Below are 27,022 nucleotides of genomic sequence, written 5' to 3'. Positions count from 1 at the left end.
CATAGGTTATCATGCATGAGTGAAATTGAAAATGGAAACTTTCTTTAAAATAAAACAATGTATGCCATTAACACTGGTATAACTTTGTATAAAAAGACTGTACTTTTGTGAAGGATTTACTTCTGGAGCAGTGGTTCTCATCCCGGAGTAATTTTGCCTGCCCTGTCGCCCTCCGCCCCAGCCCTTCAGGGACATTTGGCAATGTCTGGAGACATTCTTGATTTTTACTAGTGGGTGGATTGGATGTTCCTGGGGTCCAGTAGATAGGGGCCAGGGATGTTGTAAAACGTCCTACAATCCATAGGATAGCCCCCACAACAAAGGATTATCCAGCCCAAAATGTGCCGCTCTTGAGAAACGCTGTTTTTGAGCAATACTCAACCACATAAATGTAGGCTAATCATAGACTTCACTATCCAAACAGGTGTGGGGTAGGGGGTATATTTGAAAGTGAAAAGCGTGCTGTTAAAAGTTACTCGAGGACAACAGGCATAAACTGGGACTTTTGGTCCCCCTACACAAAGAGGAAAGTTGTGTTGGGAGGAATCTCAATGAAAAAGCATGAAAAACAGCCCTTTAGAAAATGTGAAGGCAGGTAGAGGTAGAAATACGAACAATACCATTTAATTTTCAATCTGTATGGAAAGTGAGTGAGGTGGCCTCCTGGAACAGACAGGTATTAAGACCTGGATGCAGGTAGTGCCATAGAGGAAAGAGGGAAAGAGGTGCTCAGGCAAATCTTAAGAGATGCTGGCTTGGAAGCAGAAGGGGACTGAGCAGAGAGGGAAGAATGAGACAAGAAAAAGTGAACATCTAGGTAGAATTCAGAACAGGAACGGGCGAGGCATGCTTTGAATGCTTTTCTATGTATGGATTTTCTTTAAAAAATTTTCTGCCATGAGACTTTCAATAAAAATTCTCATTGGCTAAGGTGTTATACCTGGAGTTATATATGTTACCTTAAGAGCTCGACCTTTCACAGCCATTGAATTCCAGCATTCTTCTTTAATGAGTTCAGCCAAATATCTCTTGGCTAGGTTATGCATCTCCACATCCTTCTTTATCTTGAAGAACATAGATGAAAGGAAAAATAAAAATGAAAACGTGGCCTCTTAAAACAATAATCTCCGTAGTACATTAACGAGCCAGTCATGACTGAACATTTAGTGATAGAGTTTGATCTTTCCCCAGCACACAGAGCTGCCCTGCACTGAGATGCACTTGGGTGGGAACACTTCCCTGTCTTGGAGAACTTCTCCTGAAGTTTAGTCTGGAGGCTCGGGATTCCCTTCAAACACCTCTAAGGGCAGGCAAGTTCCACACATGAGCCCAGGTGGGAGTGGGGACAACAGCACAGCCGTGGTGGGCTGGACAGCTAACACACACACATACATACATACACACACACACACACACACACACACACACACACACACCCGTCATCACAGATCTGGCTGGTGGGTGCAGGGTGGGGTAACAAACCCACTACGCCAAGTCTTCCTGTTTTATTAGAGAAGTTTGAAATTTGTAATTTTATGAAACTGCCAGATATCTAAATGTTGGCTTAATTTTTGTCATTGCATATGTAAAATGCCCGTTTGTGACCTCTGTCTTGGGGCCTTTACTACACTTAGTTCTTCTATCAGTTGTGTCCACCATGACGTGAACGCTCCGCTCCTCGTGGGGATCACATAACGTACGTTCCCCCACTTAGAAACTTATGTGTTATTTCAATTAGTTTTATCTGCTTTAAGTAATCCTATTAATTAATAGTTAAGTGATTAAGTGTTCTCATTTTAATAAAGTTTGTCAAGAGAGCTGGTATGAAAGTGAGACCCAGTAATCTTTAGTCCTTAGGATCCTCTTCAGATCCTGTTTTGCATTTCACTTTGTTTGCAGAATTGTTAGCAAACTAGCTAAGAATATCCACCCCCCTGCCCCCAATTACAAAATGTCTTATTTATTTATTCATTCATTTATTCATATTTATGTTATTTATGGTCAGAATACTTTGCTTAATTTCATTTTATTTCTGTTTTGTTTTTATCCATTGAGTTAATGGCTAATACATTTTATTTTTTCTTAAATAAACAGCTGTTTTGTGGAGTATCAACGTCAGAACCTGTTTGATTTCCAGCCTTTCTGTCTCTACTGCTGAGCTATTTGATCAACATCTCCAGACTTGGTCCCTAACACTGTGTCCAAGCTGTTAGTACTGGGCTTTGGCCTTTTCTCTATTGAGATGCTGGCCAGGGCTAGCAGTAGCCTGGTCCCTTTCGGACTGGCATCCCTGACGGGCAGATGCACTACCTCTTCCCAGGGATTAGTGTTCTGCTCCCAGTGTGCTGAAAGCCAGCTGGGTTTATGGTGCCATCTACTAACACTGTTCTGTGCTGGATCACCTGGTCCCATTCTCACACCCAGTCTGGGGCTGATACCTCTTCAAAAGGCCGGGAGATCAGGAAAAGTAAACAACATGAGGGAAACGAGCATGTGAAGAGCCTTTCTCTGCACCAAAGCCTGACTCAGAGGATCAGGGGGCTTCTCGAGAGATGTGCAGGAATTTGATAAGCGGCAAGGGAGGGCATATGGGGCAGAGGCATGGGGCAGGGGTAGGGCGGGTGAGCAGGGTGGGTTCACCAGTGGGGTTAAGAGGTCAGCAGGCCAGAGGAGCAGGCTCCTGGGGCCAGGTAGTCAGACATGAGTTTGAAGAGAGAAGCAATGCTAGAGTAAGAATGGAGGCGGGCACCTAACCCAGACTCATTGCAGAGCGGTCCAGCTGAATGAGCTGGGAGAAACTGGTGCCAAAAGAGGAAGGGAGATTACAGGCCTGAGTGAAGCCAGGGCCAAGGAGAAGAGCCTGAAGCCTTGTGGGCAGATAGGAAGTGCTTCCTGGCTCAGATCCCAGATGTGGGATCTTAGCCAAGTGACTCTAGCTCCGAAGCCTTAATTTCTTCAAGTGGAAAAAACAATAACATACCCTTTTGGATTGTTGTGACAATCAAAATAAATAACATTCAAAAAGCCCCTAAATTGATGCCAATTTTTATAGCAAAAAAAGAAAGGGGAGGGATCATTTCTACTAGCTTCCTGTTGTGCATTTATGTAGTAACAAAAGCCAAATTCTTTACCCTGATACACCTGTACAAGGTCTTCAGAGTGGCCTCTGCCTCTCCCACATCATTCGATGGGGCTTTTGCGTCACCTCATGTCCTGCAGCCTCTGGCCTTTCTGTTCCTGGAATACTCTAAGCCATTTCTGCCTCAGGGCCTTTGCTCCTGATGCTCCCTTTGCTGGACATTCTCCTCCCCCAGATCTTTGCACAGTCAGCTCTCTCTCTTCTTTTAGTTCCCAATCAAAATGTCACCCCTTTAAAGTGGCTTTCTTTGACCAGAGAAGTAGATCTCCCACATCTATCATAGCATCCAGTTTGTTTTCATCATACAATATAGAGAGATTTGTTTATTTGTGGCCTGTCTTCTCCATTAGATGAGCCCCATGTGGGCAGGACTTAATCTGTTTTATTCATTGTATTTCCAGCCTGGCACGTAATAGATATTCAATAAATGTTGCAGAATGAATGGATGAATGATCATCCAGGTAAATTTTATCTCCTTGGGTCAGTCTGTTGAGGTCTTTTTGGTCCTGAATCTGTTACCCAATATATTTTCTCTCATCTCAGCCTCATGTCACTCACCAATTTGACAAATTTGCCTCATTTCTACATCTTCACCCAGTTGTTAATAAATACGTTTAACAGGATACAGTCCTGGGGCATATCATTGGAAACCTCTTTCTAGAGACATCAATCAACTAATCAGTTTCTTTTTGTATAGTTGTTTAACCAACTATAATCCACTTAAATGGCCTTGAATCCAGCTATATTTAATTCTCTTGTTCAGAGGGAAAGATGTGTTTATACTTGCACATTTAAAAAATCACGGGTATTGTGCAGGTTGAGAAAGAGGTAGCTTAAGAACATCTTATGTAAAACACAATTAGGGCTTTTACCTAAAATAAAGTCAATATGAGTAAACAATGTGATGTGACTGCAATAAAAAGATGCAAAGGCTGAATTAATAGTAGTATCTAGAAAAGTGGAGGTGTAAGTTTATGCTTTTCTCTAAACTGGACAGATAATAATTGGAATTCTTTTGCAGATGTCAGACTCAAGTAAAATGAAATCAGAGGAAAACTGTGTGATGATGATGAAGCCATTGAAACTACATTATATGATCTTCATAGGAGCTGGGATAGTTACCTGTGACAAGAGAAGATACACAGGGAACATGGTAATTGCTAATCTTCTCTAACCATTTTCAGAGTGGACATAGAGTAGATGGTGCTCAAAGAATAGAAGAATCAGTGAGTGTAGGAAGAAAGATTTCAACTCTAATTAAGAAAGGGATTATTAAACCAGAGTGCCCAAAGTTGACATGAGGTAACTGAGGGGATTTCCAAAAATTTTCAAACATGGTGGAAGATGTTTGGTATGAAGGTCATGGAGGAGAGACAAACATCAGATATCTGGCTAGCCCAGATGCTCTTCTTTCCCCTAACCCCCAAATTCAATAATTCTCTGACTCATTCCATTTATGTGTACTAGGTTTGCTTTGTTCACATTGTGCTGGAAAAGTTTTTGTTTTGTTTGCATAATCTGGAAAAGTTCTCCTTCCTATTTTCTTTTTGTTCCCTTCATTATGGTGCTTAAATCAGATTTTTCATACCTTTTCTATTTCTTCCTCACTTTCGTCGTGAAGCCTTTCTAGTTCCTCAAGATCCAGACCAAATTCCCGTTGCTCTAATTTTGCAATATTATCTACTGTTTCATTTTCTTCCATCATATTCAGAATCTGAATTTTAAAGTAGGAAAGGATGGTGACAAGAAAAGAATTAAACGTTAAAGACTCTCTTAGCAATCAATAAAAAATAGATGTTCCATTTATCTAAAATACAACTATTGAGTAAAGAATTAGGTTATGTGCTTATTGTGGTTATTTAAGTTTTAAGGCTTAACCCTTAAGAGGTCATTCATTCATAAAGAACAACAATAAAAATGTATAAATTCATCACTTCATTGAATGATATTAAGGAATTATTGATATTTAGGTGTGCAGATGGTATTTTGATTATATGTTTGAATTCTTACCTTTTAGAGATACATACTTAAATAATTAAAGAGGAAATAATATGATATCTAGATTTACTTCAAAATAATCATGGGAGGGGATGTGGATAGGGGTATAGATGAAATAATATTGGAAACTGGATTTATTATATTATTATTCTCTTGCCATATGTATATGTATATATATATATATATATATATATATATATATATATATATATATATATATATATTTGAACATTTCCATAATAACCATAATAAAAACTATCTTTAAATTTTTATAACTTCAAAAAATTCAGGGGCAAAGGACACACGTTGCAACATATATGACAATGTTCACTATATAAAGAGCCCTTCCAAATTAATAAAACAACTCAAGCAATACGATAGAAAAAATGAGGACTCCAGTTTCAAAATGGTGGACTCAGAATGGCCTTTACAATTTTCCTTTCCTGCCCTAATCCATAAAATTAAGAGAAAATAAATAAATTCATTACTGCAAATAAGAAGAAGAAAAGAAAAAGCATCCTTCATTAGCATGACGATTGTAACATCTGAAAGATGAAAATCAGATGGATCTGAATGATGCACCATAGTCCCTAGAGCCCTCAGGACAATACTGAATAAAGGATAGAAGCTACACCAGATACCGGAGTGAGGGATAGCCTAGAAGTAGCTGGCAGAGTGATTAGCTAGGGGTACTACATTAGAAACAAGCAGTGAAAAACCTGTATGTACATGTACCCCACTTGGTAAAACTCCCTGGGGCCCAGCAGTAGTAACAGGGTGTTTGCCTCCAGGTGGAGGAAATTGGAATGCCTATTTGGGTGGGAGAAACAGAGCAATGCCCAAGGAATCTGTCAGTGGCTAGAAGGAATTAGAGAACACTCGCCCCCCTGCACACAAGATAGGTGGCTAAGACATTTCCCAACACCACACACCCTATTTCCTTTTATTGAAAACAGACAAGAATACCTGCTGAAGTCAGATCCCCTACACGTCTTCCCAAGCAGGGTGAATTGGTGTAGTGGAATTATAATAGGGAGTTTCAATTATAAAGATGGTCACACAATAATAAAAATAATAATAGATCACCAAATATTTGGGAAATAAGAAAACCACTGAATAGAGATATAAAAATCCTGAATAAAATATTAGCAAATGAAATCTGTTGTACTACTTAAAATGACGAATGTCTATCTGAGGCTTATAAGGTATTTGATCAACTTCACAATAAAAATTCTTAGTAACAGGGATAGAAAGGAATTTCTTTAACTTCTTAAGGGATATCTAACAGAAGCTACGGCAACATCACACTTAAAAGTTAGTAGCCTTCCTGTTAAGGTTAGGAAGAAGACAAGTATGTCCACTGTCATGACCACTATTATATTAGAAGCCCTTGCTATATGACAAGAAAAGAAATGAAGATAAAGATTGATAAGGAAGAGACATGTAATATTCAGAAAATATGATAGTCTTCCTAGACTAGTCAAGAAAATCAACTGATAAAATAGTAGAACTAAAAATAGAATTCAGCAAGGTGATCAGATATAAAATCAGTAATATTCATATATACCAGTAGTAACCAATTAGAAAATGTAACAGAAAAATATTTCCTTCACAAAAGCAAAACAAACTATAAGATACCTAAAGTAAACTTAGTAAGAAAATTATACAAAATCACTTTTAGACTATAAAACTTCACTAAAGAATATTTTTTTTTAAAATTGAAGAGATATATTTATATAATATATATAAGATTTATATTATAAATTTATATGTATTATATAGAATTTCAGATAGCACATAAATTCTTCCCCAAATCAAACTATAAGCAATATAATCTCAATCAAAATCAAATCAGAGTTTTTCATGGAGCTTGACAAGCTGATTTTAAAATTCAAAAAAAAAAAAAAAAGCATAACAAAGCCAACATTTTTTTAAAAAGAAGAGCAAAGGGAGAATTGCTCTCAAGATATAAAAATACTTTATAAAGCTATGACAATTAAAATCGTTTGGAATTAGCTCAACAAAAAGATCAATACTCAATTTCAGACTAGAGAGTCCAGAAACATTCCCATATACATGGGACTCCAGGGGTTGAGAGAGAAGTTAGAAACCAGTAGAGAAAAAGTGGTATATTCAATAATAAGCACTGACAAAATGGGCTAATTTGGAGGGGGGGAAATGAAGTTAGATCTATACCTCATACCATTCATGAAAATAATTTACAGGTGAAATAAAGGAGTATTAGAAGAAAATATGTGAGACTTTGGGAGACCTTTAGAAATCAGACACAAAAACAAAAGCTGTAAGTAAAATGATCAATACTCTTGAATCATAATTTTTAAATTCTGTTATTTAAAAAAGCACATCATAAAAGTTGAGACAAGACAGAAAATATTTGTAGTATATTAGGTTGCACCATATAAAAAAGCAATTTAATGTGGTTCATTCAAATAACAAGGGCCACCTCTAGATTGGCCCCCCTGCATACCTCCATGCTCTTTTCCCCTTCCAGTTACCTGGGATGACATCACGTGAGGCAACCTTAGAAGCCATGTGCTAAAGCTAGCAGAGTCTCTGTCAGCCTCTGTATGACTGCATGGAACACAGCAGCTGCTGACCTGAACCCAGGACTGTTATTTGAGAAGGAAACTTCTCATCTCTATGCCATTATGTTTTTAGAGGTTAGTTATTATCACAGCTTAGCTAACCCTAATTATCATAAATAAATATAAATCAATAATAAAGAACTCCTACAATCAAAAAGAAAAAGACCAACAACCCAATAGAGAAATGGGCAAAGGATACGAACAGGGAATTCACAGAAGAGGAAATACAAATAGTCTTTAGAGTCATGAAAAGATCTCCACTTCATTAGTAATCAGGAAAATAAAAACAAAGGGGGAGGAAATTACCAAAGAAACATTTAAGAACACCCAGAACTGAAAGACAAAGTTTTCTTATTTAAAGTGCTCACCAATGCCCAGCATATGAAAGAGGAAAAAAACCCCAAAAAACATACAAAGGAGAGTCCTGGTATGAAACAGATGACATACTCAAATAGGGTAATTGGGGAGGGAGACATTGAGCAAAGATTAGCAGCTTAAGGGTAACCAGCAAGGCATGATAAGGCATCTCAGGCCAGCAACCATGGGAAGCTGTCACCACTCCTAGGTCTGAAGGGCAAGGGTGGGGAGGGCTGCAGTCACTGCCAGCTCCTAACACCACAAAGAGGACCCTGGAGGAATAAAAACCCTGACCCTGGTCTTCTCCCTTCCTCTGGCCTCCTGCTGATACCACTCAGTGGCTCAACCCAAGCAGAAGTCAGAGGCAAGAGAGCCCACCGATGCCATCCACAAAAGGCCAGCCTCCTGGGGCTTAGAACAGGGTGGAAAGGGGTGGAGAGCATATTTGTACCAGCAAACCAAGAATATCCATCAAACATATCAAGGTGCATAATTGTGAAATTTCCAAACAGCAGGGATAAAGAAAGGATCCTATAAGTTTCCAGATTGAAAAATCTGGCTACCTACAAAGAACTGAGAATCAGAAAGGTATTAGATTCTCTGAGGCAAACACTGAAAGCTGAAAAACAATGGAGCAAGCCTTCAAACTTCTGAGGGGAAATCATTGGAGACATAGGCAAGCTATCAGATGAGTGTAAGAGTAGGATAAAGACATTTTAGGAAAAACCAAGTCTCAAAAAACATAGCTCCCATATACCCTTTCTCCAGTGCCAAAGCACTGTACGACTCACACTCTATTACATTTATATGGTCCGTCAGAAGCACAGCTACATGACAAATGATGTTCCCAAGCAAGGGACAACACAGCAGTTCTGCTTAGGAAGCTGCTGGAAGACGCACACCAAGAGAACAAAGAAAGACGCACGGGACCCTGAAAACAAGGGCTCCAACTTGGGGGGCAGGTGAGAGGAGTTCCCAGGAAGGTGGACAAGAGAATTTTCTAGGACAGCAGTTGTGTGCCTGGTCTAGAGAGCAAGGTGCTTAGACTGGAGATGGAAGATGGAAAGCTCTAGAAGGCAGGTCACAAAAATAAAGTTAAAAAAGAAAAAAAAAGCTCGGACAGCTTGCTTTCCTTAGGTATTTGTATTGAGAAGGGGCTTTTTGTACTTAGCATTAGTGGAATTTGAATAGGTAACAGGTACATACTAGAACGGCTTAATCAAAAACAAAGGCAATTATTAATTGCCGGAAATATAAAGTTGTAAAAATGGAAATGTAATTACAATACACCATGTGGCTCAGCTATGAAGAATATTTACATACCTATAATAGTGTCCATACTTAGTACGGATTTATGTGTATGTTGTAGCGATGGGAGGGTGGCGTGTAAAAGAATCTAAATACTCATCTTCCGTACCAGGAAACCCATAGTGTCAAAATAGAAATATCAAGAGACAGTATTAAGAAGACTATTTAGAAAGATGGAGGTAAACAGCCAAACAGAAGAGCTGAAAGAATTGAAAATAGTTATCTCTAGAGTACAGGAATCACAGTAAAAAATAAATAAGTAGGGCAGGTACTGCTTTAAAATATTTTAAATTATGTCATTAATTTGTAAAAATGTAAACATATAACTTTAGTTTAAAATAATTATTTTAAAAAATAAGACATAATATTTGGGGAAGACAGAGAAGAAAACCACTGTTTATATATAGTGTGGTATGGTAAAATTTCTACCCTGTTGAAGTACCCCAGAAAACTGGAAAAAGGTAGAAGAGAAAGGCAGAGAAAAAAATGGGTATAGCTCCTCATGCTGTGTTGAACAAAATATAGTTCAAAAAATAATTTTAGGCCAGGGGCCAAATGTATTTGTATATGAAACCACAACACTTACAGTTTTAGCGAGTTCTTTCATTCCTGTTTTTATCTCTCTCCTTTTGTTGGAAAACAGTTTAATCTCCATTCTGAGGGCCTGAAATGGGACAAGTATATCACTTAAACAGGCAAAAGGAATGATAGAGAAGCATGTGACAGATACGATACATGCACACCTATATACACACATCCACGTACACGCATTGGTCCATAGATACATAATAGGTAGCACGTCTCTAGAAACAAATAAGACAAATTTTAAAGACTAATAATAACACCACTGCTATTATGTAAGTGACCACTGCAGCGTCTTGGGTCTGATGTCAATTATAAGGCCAATGGAAAGAAAATAATTAGATAGTGAAAAATTAAATGGAGAATAGTTGACAAAGGAAAACCAGTCTGCTGTTTTATTGGGAACTTGAGGGAAACTGGACAAGCAGGCTAAATCCTTTGTCACCTTCCTGCACATCTGAAGCCACGGCACCCTGTCTCCTGTTCCCAACCACCCCTTTCTTGATGTCAACCATGCAGCATCCCCCCAAACGCACTCCAACAGGAAGTATCACACTTCATTCTTGCTGGGTTTCCTATTAGCTTAAGTACAGTTCTTAAAGCTCTTATAGCTGAATCTAAAAGACCAGGCCGTGTTGAGAGTGTTTGTTTGCTTTCAGGAAAGTTACACTTATAATGTTCTGTCAAGTAGGATCTTGTTCTACTTTCTAACTTTCCGACAGGTTTTCACAGGAAACCAGTCTATTTGGCACACCCTCAAAGCATGATTTCCAACCTTACCTCTCCCATGTTTTATAAATACCTCCTGGTTTTTTTGTTGTATCCAGGGAATTTCCTTCGTATTATCAACTTGGAGTAATGCCTCTTGCGATGAGTCAGTGCTTAAACTCACATTCTCATTTATCTTAGAAGAAGACAGGCATACTTATTAAATTGAAAATTTATCAGCTTCTCCTCTCACCCTACTTCATATAAGCGCTTTGACTCCCTTTGCGTTTGTTGCAGTTTGGAAAGCCACTCTCCACCGACCACATTCCCCTTTAGCTACTGCTCCCGTGCTAATTCTCCCAAGGCAGCAAAATGTCTTGAAAGAGTTTGAGATGTCACGGTCTCCTGGCCCCCCTGTAACCTCACTGGCTGCACCTTCTCAGTCTCCTTTTTCTCCCGGATCTCCAGAAGTTGCTCTGTCCTGGTCCCCTTCTACTTCTTGTCATTTACTTTTCTACGACTTCACCTGGTTTTCTGCCTTTAAATTCCATCCACACGTGCTTGACTCTCCAATCAACATCTCCAGTCCTTGCCTCTCCCCAGAACTCAAGGCTCGACTCCCCAGTGGCCTACTTGGTATCTCCGCTTAGATGTCTAACAGGCTTCTCAAGGTTGGCATGAGTAGCTAACTGGTTTCAGATTCCCTTTTGTCTCCCCAGAGTGGCTCCCCTCCATCTTCTACATAATTGTTCAGGTAAAAAAATCTAGGTGTCATCCTTAAGTCCTTCCTTTCCCTCTCTCTCTCTAATCCATCAGTGACTTCCATCAACTCTACCTCTGAAACCTACTCGGAATCTACCACTTCCTCTCCCCGACACTGCTTCACTTCCTCACTAATCTCCCTGCTTCTACTCCAGTCCTCCACAGGAAACATTCTCCACACAGCAAGCAAGTAATCATTTCAAAAATGTAAATAAGGTCATGTAAATCCTCTCCTCAGAACACTTTAATAGGCTCTTATTACACGTAAAATCAAATCCAAACTCTACCTGGTTTACAAAGCCCTTCATTACCTGGCCTTTTCCCACCTTGATGACCTCATTTCCTACCACTCTCTCTCTTGCTTCCTTCAACCGCACAGGCCTTTTTTAGGTCCTCAGACATGCCAAGCTCTTTTCTCCTCTGCCTTGAGTACTTTTGCCCCATGTTGCATGTTGGCACCCTCTTTTAATTCAGATCTCAGCTTAAAAGTCTTCTCCTTGGAGAGGCTATTCCAGCCAAACACCAGCACACGATGTCATTTTCATTCACTAAATAGATCTTGTTACTACCTAATCTTTTCTTATTTATTTGCTTATTTATCTTTCTCTTTATTCACCCCCAACCCGCAGTTGGAATGTAAGTTTCATGAAAGCAGAAACTTTCTATCTGTTCGTGCCTATACCTCTCACAGCCTAGCACTTAGTAGGTGCTCAATAACTATTTGTTAAATGATTGAATGAATGACTGTGGTTCTCTGGCTAGATACTTCCTAAATCATGTGTGTGACATAAAAGTTAGACCATTTTGACCAAGCACCAAAATTGGTAGTAAGATTTTTTTTTTCCAGGCAAGCCTGGATCTTGTACGATGGTTTAAATACGATCTGAAGTGTAATATTTGCGATTGCTTTGAGAGAGGCTGAATATTTTATCTCAGATGTAGCTCATGCTCTTTTTGAAAATCATGGGGCACAGGGGTAAAAAGGACTATTACTAAACATCTGCTAAAAGAAACCCAAAAACTGTTATTTGGTTTAAAAGGAAAGCAAGGAAGAGTGGACAAAAAAGGGGTCCATGGAAAGTAACCTCAGAGGCTGATCTGATCATAAACTCCTAACTGGGCAGGTCATGGTAGGTAGTCACGCCTCAGACATATAACGTCTTTAGTAAAGGGTTTATCTTTGCCTTGAGCAAGCCCTGTCTATTATTCTTGTGCATCTAGGTCAACACACCTTTGAAATAAACAGTAACCACCCTCAGGAGAGCACAGAATCATGTTAACTATCCTGTAATCCAATTCCTGCCTTGCTTTCTTCTACCTTCATGTAATCTCCCTTAGTTTCCTCCTTAATTTCAAAACTGCATGAAAGAAACTGAAACTGTCATTCTGCAGAGCATTTGAGATCTTGCTTCCTGGCAATTGCTGTCAGTTTAGCTCAAATAAGCTCTTGTAAAAATTGTTTATAGGTTTTAATATTTCTTAGGTCGACAGAAGGGGAAAGAAAACTGTATTGGAACTCAACTGTGTGTTCAGATTCTGATCTCAAACTCGAGGAGTCACTTTGTGCTACACTTAAATAATTATTCTCTTCCTCCATGGTGTTGCTCATAATAGTTAAAAGTTGCTGGCAATAGTCAAGAGTTTCACTGGTTAAGATTCCTCCCAAACGCCTATATTGATAAAAAAAGAAAACACAAAACCACAATTTTAAAAACGCACATTTAGTGACCTTTTCTCACACGGTCTCCATGCCCTTAACCTACGTGTCCTCTGTACCCACCTTGGCCACTGCACAGAAGAGGCACTATTCTGGTTGAGCCCCTAGAATGTACTAGGTGTCGCACTGCTTCACATAGTACATAATCACATGATCACATTCAGTCCTCACAGTCCCCACCCCCACTGAGGGAAGTATTACTTCCTCTCAATACACCAGGACATCACAAACTTTGGGAACTCCAGCATCACTTGGAGGGTTTGCTAAAACAAATTCCTAGGTCCCACCCACAGAGATTCTGATTCAGAAAGTCTGGGTGGGGCTCAAGAATATGCATTTCTAACAAGCTCTAAGGTGCTGCAGACCCTACCTTGTCACAGCTGATTTGGAGGGGTTGTCAGGTACCTGAGGTTACAAGCTAGTAAGTCCTGGACTGAGATTTCAGACTCAACTTTGAGTCAGAAGGACACATGATTTGCCCGGGGAGGGCTGGAAATGACTTCACTTCCATAAAGAGGGCTCCAGCACCAGTGTGCTGTTAACTGAGATGCTCCTTGTCCACTGATTGTAAAGACTATGTTAGGACTTTTATACAAAGTTCTGACAATTAAGTTCACGAACTTTGTTGCAATGAGGTTGCTAACCTTTTTTGATATCAGAGGGATTACTCATTATGAATTTGTACTAACTGGACAAACAGTTAATCCAAATTGACTATTTGGAAGTGCTGAAAAGGCTGTGTGAGAAAGTTATGCAAACTGAACTTTTCACCAACGATTCATGGCTCTTGCATCATGACAACGCACCAGCTCACACAGCACTGTCTGTGAGGGAGTTTTTAGCCAGTAAACAATTAACTGTATTGGAACGCCCTCCCTACTCAGCTGATCTGGTCCCCAATGACTTCTTTCTTTACCCAAAGATAAAGGAAGACATTTTGATGACATTCAGGACATCAAGGGTAATACGACGACCGCTCTGATGGGCATTATAGAAAAAGAGTTCCAAAATTGCTTTGAAGGATGGACTAGGTGCTGGTGTTGGTGCATAGCTTCCCAAGGGGGGTACTTTGAAGGTGACCATAGTGATATTCAGCAATGAGGTATGTAGCACTTTTTCTAGGCTAAGCCTGTGAACTTAATTGTCATACTTTGTATGAGCTACAAGCTAATATTTCATTAAGATTCCATATATAAAATGGGCATGATGGTGCAGTCTTTAAAGGAGTCTTTGAAGTCAGTATTTAATAGCTCCCCAAATTGTTACGATACAAAATTTCCACAAGACTTAACATTTTCAAACGTCACTGAGAAAGGCCATGTTTTATTACTGTTTTGATCACAGGAGGCACTGTGAGGTATTATTTTTGGGGAAACGAATTGCATGTTGACTAATGACGTCCACTGGCAGGTCAAATAAAGCAACAGTTGAAGTCCAGGCTGTCACTTTCATGCTCTCTACCCCCTGGTCATCATGTGTATGCTTTGGTAGTATTTGTTTATTTAGAATTTTAATTTTAGCCTAATCAAAGTCTAAATCAATTAATATTATCTAAGCAAAGTCTAATTAGAGAAGTAAGTCTGTATGTGTGTACACATACATATGTATCTATGTTAGGATTTTTAAGGATTAAACAGGAGTTTTTAAAGCTATCTACTATTCAGAATTGTCCTCATTTCTTGTGTTCCTCCAACACATGTTATTAAAGAGAAGACTTGAACATGCCTTTGTACTAACCATGTCTTTTTACATTTTGTATTTTGATGCTTTAATACCTGGGGCCATGATGACTTTGGAGGGACTGCCCCTCCCATGTCAGGCCAATTTCTAGAGACAGTAAACAACTTGCCCTTCCAAATGCAAACCAACCAATCCAGAGCCCACATCCCAACATCTCCTCCCCTGGTCTTCCATACTCAGGGACACTGTTTCCCTGTCCTAAGCACCCCAGGGCCAAGTACCAGATAACTAGGGGTAGCCCCTGTGCCCCAGAACCCACGGATATTATCCAAACTAGCCAATCCTAAATCTGCCTGCTCATTTCCATGGAAACCAAAATAAAGGCTCTTGCCCAGTTTCCCTGCTTCCTCTCTCTCCTTACCCTCTCTGGCGCTTTCCCATGTGCCACCCCACCCCCCCAATAGCATGGCATATGCCCTCCTCTTGGGACTTGTGAGTATAACAATCTTTTCAATGGCAGTTGTCTCCAGTTATGTTGGCCTTGCTGTATATAAATAATAAAATCTGTGTTTTAAAACACCTTACCATGTGAGGTTGTTTGCTATAGACTGTACTTACCTCCATCTTAGGTAAACAAGGGTGCCATCTTCTCTCCCATTCACCAGAATATTTTGTCCATCCAATGAAATTCTCACCGATTGAATTCCATGCCCCTGGTGAGAATGACTCCGACAGCAAACAAATGTTTCCTCAATAGTTTTAGGAATAAAGTGCAGAAATTACAAATGCAATTCTACCACATGGTTTTCCTAAGGGGGGTTACATGCACTTTGCTTATCTTCTTCTATTTGTTAAAAGCATTTTAGTTGGTATGGAAGTAGCCTCTGGGTAATACATAGCACTGAAAATCCCTATTTCAAAACCCATTCTGAATCCATACTGATTCATCCTTCCATTTGTGTAGTATAGAAGGAGAGGGATTATTACCACTAATTTATAATAGGAAAATTAGACACAGAGAAGCAAATGGACTTGCTGCAGGCCATGAAGTTAAGGACGGGGCCTTGAGCAAGCGGAGGGGACAAACTGAGACAACTGTCAAGAATCAGGCAGGTTCCATTTATATGTGAAGAGGTGAGTGTGATGAGTGAGGGTGATGGGCGCTGCGAAGAAGGGAGGATAACGTGCTTTCCATGGAGGGTGCTAATTAAGCCAGTTTAATCAGAACCCAAACAAAACACATCACTCATTTCGTACACAGGGCAACAGTTTGAGCCCCTTGACTAAAAACTGGGATTTCTGTGTCACACTGGTTCTCAACCTTGATGCTTTAAAAAATTTTTAAAGCCTTTGAGTAGGTAATACATTCAAATGGTTCAAAATTAAAAAAACTATAAAAATGTATGCAGTGAAATCTCCTTCCTGTCAGCATTCCCCAACCACCCCCAAAAGACAATACCCTCAATATCTTTTCGGAGATTTTTTAAATGCATATAAACAAGGTTTTATACAGTTTTTAACATAAATTGTACCATTATACATATATTATGCACCTTGGTTTTCCCCCTTAGCGTTGTAACTTGGAGTTTCTTCCATATTGTTCCATAAGGATTTCCTCATTCTGTATTACAGCAGCATAGTATTCCATATTTTACTTATGTACTGTTTATGTACCGTTATTTATTTATCTAGTCCTCTGTTGATGGGTATGAGGTTGCTTTAAAAAAAAGTGCTATCATGGATAACCTCATATATGAAGTGCTTTACATAGAATCACCCAGAAAAATTTTGACGCATTGCCATATTATACTGCTATCAGTTGTAGTATACATTAGAAATCATTCAAATGAGACAGTATAACAGAGTTTGCAAATTGTTCACTTAAAAATGATGTCTAGGGGATTTAAGATTTTTCCTGTATAATAATATCACTTTTGCCCAACTGTGCTCCAAAAATGCTTGAGCAAGGAGAGCTGGATGGGCACAGCCAGCTGATCTGTGGACCCGTGGGATGTGGCATGTGATGGCGATGCTTCAGGTGTATGGGGTAGAACCCTGAGTAAGAATCACTGACCACACTGAATTATAATAATGACCAGACAACTCGGTTCCAGCATCACATGAAGAGTCTGCTGGAGACAGCAGCAACCAGCTCAGAGGCCTTTCCGGCCAGCGAGATAGCAGCAATCATCCCTAAGTTTGCACAGCAATTCACTATTTCCAAGGCAGCTTTGCATACATCCTCTCACTGGCTCTCACCACAAGGTGACAGCAAGCAAGCCTTCCCTAAATATTACAGAGGAGCATCTGAAGCTCAGTGAGTTTCCAAGACACACAGCTAAGTGGTGGTGGAGCTAGGCTGGAGCTCACCTATGTAGCTCTGCCCCACCTCTTTCCTTGCAGACCTCAGTCCCTGGTTGGTGTTTCCTCCCTCAGAGACTCAAACTTCAGTACATAAATACGCTTAATGTTAGAGTCAATAACACCATCAGTGGTAAATAAGTTATGAGTCAATTTACCCAAGAAAGAGTTCCAATTCCTTTCCTAAGGGCTTTTGTTTCTTATATGAGATCAAGATATACATTCCATGATTTAAACAACAACAACAACAACAAAAAGTTTACCAAAGTGTAAATGTCTCGGATACACAGAGTTCCACATTTAGCTCTTGATATGAGCCACGATCCATGTGGAGACAGAGAGAGCATTCCAGGTCCATAATGTTTGCATTGCACTTTTTGGTGTGGCTTAAGAATGCAAACACCTCTATGGCCCTGTCAATCAAAGAAAACAATCATATTATGGAAAAGATCAGGGAAGCGATACCTTTGGATTTGCAGTTGTACATATACAGTCAGATTCAAATTCACAAACTGTCATTGGAAATAAACTGATACATGATAAAGCGGGCACCTGTATTTGCATCATAGTTTTCATCTTTGTTTGCAAATAAAAGTTCATTTCAGCCAACTAAGAAGTCTTCTCTATGTTAGCTACCATTAAAGATCCTAGACTATACTGACAATCTTTATTTTTCACTAATCATTTTCACATATCCCCACGTTCAAGTCAAAATAAATTACTCGCTATGTGTTTCATGTATTCCCCCCTCCAAGCCTCTGCACACGCCACGGCTTTTGTCTGGAGCGCCCTTCCCCACCACATCCCCACCAATCCGGCCCCTCCCTACCTCAGCAACCCAGCTCCCTGCCAAGATTGCCCACATTTCTCCATGCATAAATCTAACCTATTCTTCAAAGTCCAGCTCAAATATCACTTCCCCCATGACCCTTTTCTTGAATTCTTCTTACCATAAGCCATTTCTTCCTTCTCTGAATTTCTTTGTGTCACACCTTGCTGACATCGGCTATTACGGGAGAAAAGGGCTTTGATGAAAGGGTTGAGAGGAAGGGCAGTAGGTAATCTGGGCCAGTGTATGCAACAGGCGGTGATACCATATGGGGAAGTGTGAAGACAGTGTGACAAAAGGATGCCAGAAACATAGTTGAACTATTCTGTGCAATTCTACTTAGGGCTCAAGTGCAAAGTTCCACTGAAAATCATCAACTCTCTAGCCCCTGACACCTGTGGAACAGATTTTCTAATGCTAGATTGTTTTTCAAGGCACTAAACTAATATTGTGTCATCTGCATGTTTATCTGACAAGTGTGATATACGAGTATGTAGCACAAGTGTGAGGGTTGCTCAAACAATTTATGAGCGATTAACAAATTATGCTAATATACATCTAATCCAAGGAAATTATGTTACTACAAAAAGCCATTTGTTAACTGGACTATAGTGTTAAAGCATGGATCACATCTAATTCATAGAATGCTTCAATCTTGATTGCTATTGTGTTTCCCCGAAAATAAGCCCTAACATGATTTTTCAGGATGACAGCCCCTGAACATAAGCCCTCATGCATCTTTTGGAGCAAAACTTAACATAAGACCCAGTCTTATTTTCGGGGAACATGGCAAGATAAACGATAGCATGCTTAAGTTTTGGCATACTTGCTCTGGAAGAAGATAGCTGCAGATGTATGGTACTTCTTTACAGAAGCCATATACTCGTTTACTTTGAAAGTCCAACACTGCAGAGGACAGAGTGTGCTCTATCTCATACAGGAATTTATGAATTAATTCATCTATCATCCTCCCTCTTTGATCAGCAATGCTTGTAGAAACTGTAAAATTTGGGGAAGAGAACATATGCACCATATATTGATCTAATTTTTTTATCATTATGAACAATTATGAAAGTGAAACAAAAAACTTAAATGCTCAATTAATAATGCATAGCCTATTAGGTGATAAAAATTTATTTAAAAACAACTTGGTTCCATTAGAAATACTTGAAGATTAAATGACTGATAGTGGGCAAAATATCTTTTATAAGGCCTTGGTTAATTTCATCAATTAAGTAGAGACAGACCATTAAAAGAAACTCATGATGGTCTTTAAAATATGGTTAATTAAAATATCAAAGTACTTTGACATCTTTGGCTCTCTTGTTCTCCATAATTATATATTTGCAAAATAGCTACCTAGATAGTTATCGAAAACAAAGAGTATCTATTTTATCAGACCTCTTTATCCAGAAAGCTTTCTTTATAATTTTATCAGTGAAAGTAACTATACAGTAACCTCTCTGAATTTGACTATGGATATTTAAAAGTACAAAAAAGAGACGTCACAAAATGACAAATCAATTTGACAAAAGTGCCAGTCGATCCTGTTTCTTTTCTCTGGTAATATGACAGGTTCATATGAAGAACAAAGCCTAGAAGAAAGTCCACATTTCACATTGTTTAGCAGCCACATTTGTTTCACTTTGTAAAATACTCAAAAGGTGGCCATTTTATCTCTTCACAAGTTAAGAGGAAAAAAACAAAACAAAAAAACGCTATCACCAGAAAAAATAAAATAAAAGCTATAGCAACTACTTGTCTGATTGCTTGTCTGTTCTTTACCTTGTGGTAGTATTTTAGGCAGAGTAAATATTTCCAGTTTGCTTCTTCCTGTTTGTGGAAGTGGGGAAAGGACCATCACTTCCACTATGTCTGACTCCAAAAGAGACACTGTAGATATTTGTAAAATGTCTTTGCCCACCTCTGAAAGCAAATGGAAATTAATACTACAAGTGGTCATTGACAAGTTTAAAGAATCTTTTATCTTTCCAAGTAAGAGATCATATTACAGAATTGTCTTTACTAAATCTTTAGATCCAAATGTATTTACTGGATATTTAAAGTGACCTTTAAACAAAAGTGATGAGGACATTTTGGAGGATTCTCCTGATTATGTCTCAGCTGGTCAATTCAACCCAGCTCAGATGTGCTCAGCTTCTTTCCCAGCCCAAAAGGCCTCCAGAGTCTGCCATGCCCACCCCCCTCAGCAGCACCGGCATGCTCTGGTCCCTTGAATGACCACTCTAGCTGGCTTGCTCACTCCCAATATTAGATAAACTCAGGCATCAGTGTTCTCTTTTCATCTGTAGTCAAGGTATTGCAGGTGTGGTGGAAATACACAGGACTTGGATTTGCCCTCCAGAAATCTAGGTAATCTGACCTCTGCAAGGGGTCATACCTGAGGCCCACTGTGGGTTCCCTCCAGATTCACTACTCCCACTTTCCATGGGGGCTGTTCTGCACGTGTCCACTTTCTCAGGCCCCCAATATCAGCCCCTCCCCTCAGGTGTTAGTGGATGACTTTCTCTTGGCGAGGAAGACAAAAAGCATGACACAAACTTGACCTCTACTTGCTTATCCCAAATTTCACATTTTCTCTGTTTGTTCCCATCCTCCCCCTTCATTTCCTGACATTTTTGTAGAAACAAAATGTAACCCTTTCCATCTGTGATTTTGAGCTCATGCCTCCAATGTCCTATTAGACCATGTGCTATCAATTACCTTTTTATTTTCTTGTGTATTTGATGGTTTCTTCTATTCAGCTCTCAAGACTTCCCTATCTTCAAATTAGGACCTTCCTTGAACCCTGCTTCCCCACCACAGTTACCATCTAATTCTCCTTTTCGTACTGCAGACTTCTTAAATCAGGAGTTGCCACTTCCTGACTTCATTTTCTGACTGCCACTCTCTCCCTAACCTCTTTGTCTCTCCACTCCAAAGAAATTACTCTCCCAGGGGTCACCTATGATTGGCAAATACACAAGGGCCTCGTCCCAGCCCTCACCACACTCACACTTCTACCACAGTCTGCACCCTCCTCCAGCCTCCCTCCTTCAAGCTCTTCTGTCCACAACTTCAAAGGAAGTACTTCTTCCACCCCATACTCTGACGTGTTAAAAAATGGAATATATTGGCATAACTTGCGTCTACTCTGAGGTCAGCCACAGGTCCCACCATACTCCATGTCCTCTAATTTACATATTTAGGTTACCGGCTTGGCCTCACTAAACAACTGGGTTTGCTTCTACTCTGTCTTTTGTGGGTTTTTTTAAAATTTTTCAATTACAGTTGATATACAGTATTATATTAGTTTCAGGTATACAGCACAGTAATTAAACATTTACATCACTTATGAAGTGATCACTCCGATAAATCCGGTAGCCATCTGATACCACACATATTTATTACAATACTACTGACTATATTCCCCTGCTATACTCTACATCCCCATGACTGTTTTGTAACTACCAATGTGTAGCTCCTAATCCCCTAACCCCCTTCATCCACCCCCTTCTACTCTGTCTTCTTAAGTCATCTTTCAGACTTCGCCACCATAATCATCATTAATTCATTAATGCACTGACTGAGTCAAGAAAATTTATTTAGCATCAACTATGTAGCAAACAGATGTACCAAAAACCTCTAAATATAGTGGGATTCTCCTAAGTAAATTTGAACAGTTATTTAAATGTTTCTCTTTTAGAAAATACGCCACAAATAATTGTCTCACTAGAGCCCGATTTTCACAACCTTGAATTCTTTGGAATAAAGTGACCAACATTTTAGCAAGCATTTTATGTAGTACCTACGAATCCAAGAATCTGAAACATGCTTGAAGGGTTCGCATTGATAACAAAGATGTATCCTTCTGATGTTCCAGCTAATAGATACATTCCCCGTTGGTCATAACTAGAAAAGAAGAGATCTGATTTTACTTGTTTCACTAATACTGTGTTTCCCCAAAAATAAGTCCGGGTCTTACATTAATTTTTTGCTCCAAAAGACGCATTAGGGCTTATATGTTCAGGGGATGTCATCCTGAAAAATCATGCTAGGGCTTATTTTCCGGTTAGGTCTTTCCCCCCCACACCTTCTTCCACCTCCCCTGCCCACCACCCACTCCGGTTCAAGCCATTGCTGGTTAGGTCTTATTTTCAGGGAAACATGGTAAGATGGTGCACAAACATATTGAATGACAGCACAGAGCTATATTTAAAACCAGTCATTCTTATGGTCTGTGATTCTTAATATTATCTGATCTTATAAAAGCCAAGTGATTACATGTAAATGTAATCATTACATTCTAGGCTAATGCTATTTACAAATTGCAACTTATAAATACACTCAAGAAGATTCACTAAAGATGGGCAACTATTTCATCATACATTAATGGAATATGATAATAGAGCTTTCTCGATATTTCAAGTGGAATAAGCAATCCTCAAATTGGCGATGAGTGTGACATTTCAGTACACTGCAGGACCAGTACCTGGCAGGAAGAGGAAGAATGTAGTGAAATGTTGCTACACTTTCATCAAATTAGAAAAAGCAGGAAGATGCAAATGTGGGTGAGAGAGAAGCATCTGAGAAAAAAGAGGCACCAAAAATATGGTAGAAAGGAGCAGGGTGTAAATAAAGGGAGGTTACAGACCCTTACGCTGTTTCCCCGAAAATAAGACCTAGCCGGACAATCAGCTCTAATGTGTCTTTTGGAGCAAAAATTAATATAATACCCAGTATTATATTATTATATTATATTATATTATATTATATTATATTATATTATATTATATTATATTATATTAATATTAGACCTGGTCTTATATTATAGCAAAATAAGACCCAGTCTTATATAGTAAAATAAGACTGGGTCTTATATTAACTTTTGCTCCAAAAGACACATTAGAGCTGATTGTCCGGCTAGGTCTTATTTTCCGGGAGACACAGTAGGCAGCAGAGCTTGCAGGAACAGCACAGACGGTGGAAAGCCAACTCCTCCAGGCGCTAGCTAGGTAATCGGGGGCAAACGCTCCTCTTAACGTCTCTGTACCTGAATCCCCTCATTTGTGGAACAGGGACGACAGCATAGCACCTTTCTGACTGGTGGGATGAGGATCACATTCAATAAGGTACAATGTGGGACAGCACCTCAAAGCAAGGCACAAATGTCAGTTCTTATTAATGTTTCCTATTGATAAATTAATAAAAGAAAGAATAATAACACTTGAGTCCAAATCCAATGTCTCCATGCTATCTTCTTAAAAGTAGTGCTCCAAAAGATTTGAAATCATCTAAATGCCCATCAATATACTGTCTTTTTAAAATGATGTCTATTTGTATAATGGAATACTATGCACCAGTAAAAAAGAATGAGGACGGTCTTTCTGTGTGGATAGAAAATATTCTCCAAGATGCACCATTAAGTGAAAAGAAATGAGGTGCAGAACATTGTACATGGTGTGCTCCCCTTTAGAGCAGAAGCAATGACTCTGGGGCCCAACTGCCTGGGTTCAAATCCGACATTTGCCATTTACACCTGTGTGCTATTAAGCAACTTATTGAAACTCTTTGTTCCTCATCTTCCTTATCTGTAAAAGGGAGACAATGCAAGTATCTATCACATAAAGTCAGTACAATAGAAGTGCCTGGCATCCTCCCAGTGCTTGGAAATTATTTGTGTAAATAAAAGGAAGGACTTATTTTTCTGCCTGTTTCTGGATAAACTATCTCTGGAAAGAAGACCTGAGAAGTTGGTAACAGACTGCCTCCAGGGAGGAGACCTGGGTGTTTGGGGACAAGGGTGGAGTGAGCGACTTTGCACTACACACCGCTCTGGACTTTTTGAATATTGAACCCAGTCTATATATCAATTTTCAAAACAAAACATGTAACACTGAAAATTTAAAGGAATTATGGCTTTCCTGGAGTTCTCAACAGACTAGGCCTGACAAAGTTGCTGCCAGAAGCGGGCAGTACTTACAGGAGATGCTGGACGGAGGATTCAGAGAGAAAGGCCTTGTGAACGGCCTGAGGGGCTTTGGCGTCCCGGAGGTCAAGGAAGTGGACAGAGCCACCCACGGTGCCCACCGCTGCAGAGAGGGAGGACGGAGAGCAAGCCAAAACCGTCGCCTGTTTGAAATAAACAGATGCTTAACTTCAGGATGCCAAAAAACAAAGCCTGCTGTCCTGCGTATAAGAACTCTAGTTTATTTGCCACGCCTGCAGAATGAGAAGAGAGGCCAGTGTTGTGTGGTCTGACAAAGCATACGCTCAACATTTCTGAGCTGATTGATTGCATAAGAAGTCACAGGACTTTGTACATCTTATTCTTTTATCCTAAAATTAGAATGATAAAAACATTTAAAAATTTCTTGAACTTTAAACCATGGATTCATATTTATCCCTAAATGAAATAATTATACCAATTATACCAATAACAATGAAAAATAAAATAAGAAATTTAAAATACATTCCTAGCATCTTTTGGACATCTTGATAAAATGTTCGCACTTTTTAAAAATCAGCATTCATCTGCTGGATAATGGTAGATCTTGGGCTGCTGATATGACTGAGGAAGATTTCAGAAAATAACCATTATCACTGGACTGTGTATTCAGTCACCAAAGAAATGCATCACAGATTCCTGCTTCTCTCATAGTCGTTTACAGAATATAATGTCTAAGAGACTAAATTTGCTTTCATGACACTTAAGAAATCAGATTCATTCCTCTGTAAATTACACTTTGCAGGTTGTTTTGAATAAAATCATAGAACGTTAGAGATAGGAAAGATCTTAGGAGAGAATCATTTCACAGAGTAGGAAATGGAGGCCAAGAAAAGAGCAACGATTTGTGCCGGGATCCCAGAGCTGGTGTCAAAGCTCAGACGAGCTCTCAGGTGTCCTGCCTCAGTAGAATGCACGGTTTCCCAATTGAGGAAGTTTTGTTTTAGTTTAAAAAGTGAATTTTCCAAGGCTTAACCCAGTTGAGTCTTTTGTGGTATCTCAGTGTGACACTAGAAACAAAATAATGAGGTTTTTTTATTGTTTTTAAACTGAAAGACTTTATGGGAGCTGTGTGTGCGTTTATGTGCGTTTATGTTGCATTCTCAAAATATTCAGTTGAAATTATCCTCCATTCCAGGGCAATAGTGAGCTAGGCTAAAAATATACAGCAATATCTGGAGGGTCTCATGTACCCTCACAGACGCCATCAAGGGAAGCTTGGATCCAGGTATCCTGCCATCACAGTGCTGGGCCAGGGTCTCTGGGGAGCACCACCTAAAACATTCCTGGGGAACACAGTTCCGGGCTCAGGCAGGGAGACCCGGCCTCAGCATAACTGGGTCAGTCTGCTTCTCATTCCCCACAGGGCAGCAGTATCCTCCACCGTGAGGAAAAACCGCCGACTCTCCCCAGTGCGGGCTGAAACGCATGAGTGTACCACGCGTGGTTTGAAGCTCAGTGAAGGTTTGTCAGGTTAACTGTGAAAGTTGTTGGAATCTCTCCCCTCTGGTCAGGCAAAGGGAAGATGTCTGAAGCAGAAAGCAGACCTTCCAATGGTGCCTATTTCCCTCCTTAGCCAAGAAGAACAAGGTCAGTCCTGATTATACAGGCCCTTGGGTGGGTTGTTAAACATCTGTATGGCTCTTTTCTGTAAAAGGAGATGTGATCAGATGAACTTCAAGACCTCTACTAGTTCTAGTAATTTTAACAAAAGTAAATGTATATAAGCCTTTGTCACACAGGTTGTGGAGTCTACTCATATTTCAGTCATTTAGGTAAGAATTTTTATCTCTACCATTTGGGGTGAATTTTATTTATCCCACTGAATTACGTCTCTTTTGCATTCTGTAATCCTCCTTGTATGTATAGCATGATGCTTCATCTTGTTTTATCATTGAGATTTTACTTTTACAAAGGGAAAGGAAGGATTGTAGATAACTTCCCTACCTACTACCAAAATCAGTATCTCATCTAGAACTGTGTAATACAGCAAATGATGATAATTTAATAAAACATTGTATTACCATTGTTTGGTCCTCTTATTTTTAGAAGTAGTATTTTATGTAAAATGCACTGAGAACATGGCAGACATAACAGTATCACCTTATGGCCACCTTATGGCAGGTATTGTGAGAAACTATGATTCGCCACCCAGCACTCGTACACCCACCCTCCTCTAGAAAATTTCTTGAATATCCACCTCTCTCCTATTTTCAGCATTGAGTGGAATAGATCTGACTCCCAATTTTAGGGCTAAGCTTAAGCCAGTTAACATTTCTCATCCCCCTGTCCACAGTGATTAGTTCAGGGACGTTAGTAAGACATTAGGAGATATTTACCATGGAATTATTCTAAATATATAAGCAAAAATGCAATAAGGCATCTGGTAACAAATATTGCCACAGACTATTGACATGTGAATATGAAAAAGCAGTTTGGATTAGAAATCAATATATTTTTTTAAAGTCCATTTATAAGGCACACTTACTGAGGTTTTCAGATAAATTCTGCTGACACAAGCACCATCCTCCATACTCCAAATACAAACTTCCCCTGAATGTGTGAGTGTCTGTAAAAGAAAAGAAAAATAAAACGCTAAATGGAAAATAAGACTGCTATGGAAGCATGTTCTAAATGCCTTTTTTTTTTCCAATTTCTTTTCCTCTTTGTTTCTTTTTTTTCTTTACTTTTTTAAAAAATCCCTTTCTAATATGTCAATCACTCAGATGATTTAGTATAAAATTTCATTTTATTTGTGTGGATTATAATTACTTTACAATCTCAACATCAATACTTCTGATTTAAACAAATATTAACTATTATCTTTAATATAATTGAGTGACATAAAAACCAATTAAAATTAAACAAGTGAAAGAATTTTTTATGTGTAATGTAACTGAAATAAAAGTTACTTGGAAATTCAGTGGGATTATTGCCTAGTGAATGAGCCTAGAAATAGAAAATAATA

The 27,022-nt window shown here is 39.2% G+C and overlaps 1 protein-coding gene across 2 annotated transcripts in view; it reads right to left on the bottom strand.

Annotated features, from left to right (window-relative positions):
- CFAP43 (cilia and flagella associated protein 43) overlaps positions 1–27,022 on the bottom strand; it is a 73,370-nt gene that overhangs the window by 22,947 nt on the left and 23,401 nt on the right. For both annotated transcript variants that reach the window (XR_012498434.1, XM_019725074.2), the window contains exons 10-21: positions 26,543–26,623; positions 24,031–24,179; positions 21,856–21,959; positions 19,833–19,973; positions 18,874–19,046; positions 17,482–17,631; positions 15,476–15,606; positions 12,983–13,130; positions 10,793–10,894; positions 9,995–10,072; positions 4,728–4,853; positions 960–1,064 (exon numbers count right to left, since the gene is read on the bottom strand). Coding sequence is in view for 1 of the 2 variants with exons in the window: in XM_019725074.2 (XP_019580633.2) it covers positions 960–1,064; positions 4,728–4,853; positions 9,995–10,072; positions 10,793–10,894; positions 12,983–13,130; positions 15,476–15,606; positions 17,482–17,631; positions 18,874–19,046; positions 19,833–19,973; positions 21,856–21,959; positions 24,031–24,179; positions 26,543–26,623 (1,488 nt within the window). In the remaining variant the exon portion in view is untranslated. The remainder of the gene's footprint in view (positions 1–959; positions 1,065–4,727; positions 4,854–9,994; positions 10,073–10,792; positions 10,895–12,982; positions 13,131–15,475; positions 15,607–17,481; positions 17,632–18,873; positions 19,047–19,832; positions 19,974–21,855; positions 21,960–24,030; positions 24,180–26,542; positions 26,624–27,022) is intronic.

This window comes from Rhinolophus sinicus, linkage group LG07 (assembly GCF_036562045.2).
Source record: "Rhinolophus sinicus isolate RSC01 linkage group LG07, ASM3656204v1, whole genome shotgun sequence".
NCBI classification, from domain to species: domain Eukaryota; kingdom Metazoa; phylum Chordata; class Mammalia; order Chiroptera; family Rhinolophidae; genus Rhinolophus; species Rhinolophus sinicus.
Note: the sequence above shows the minus strand (reverse complement) of the source record. Positions and strands in the feature narration are given on the sequence as shown.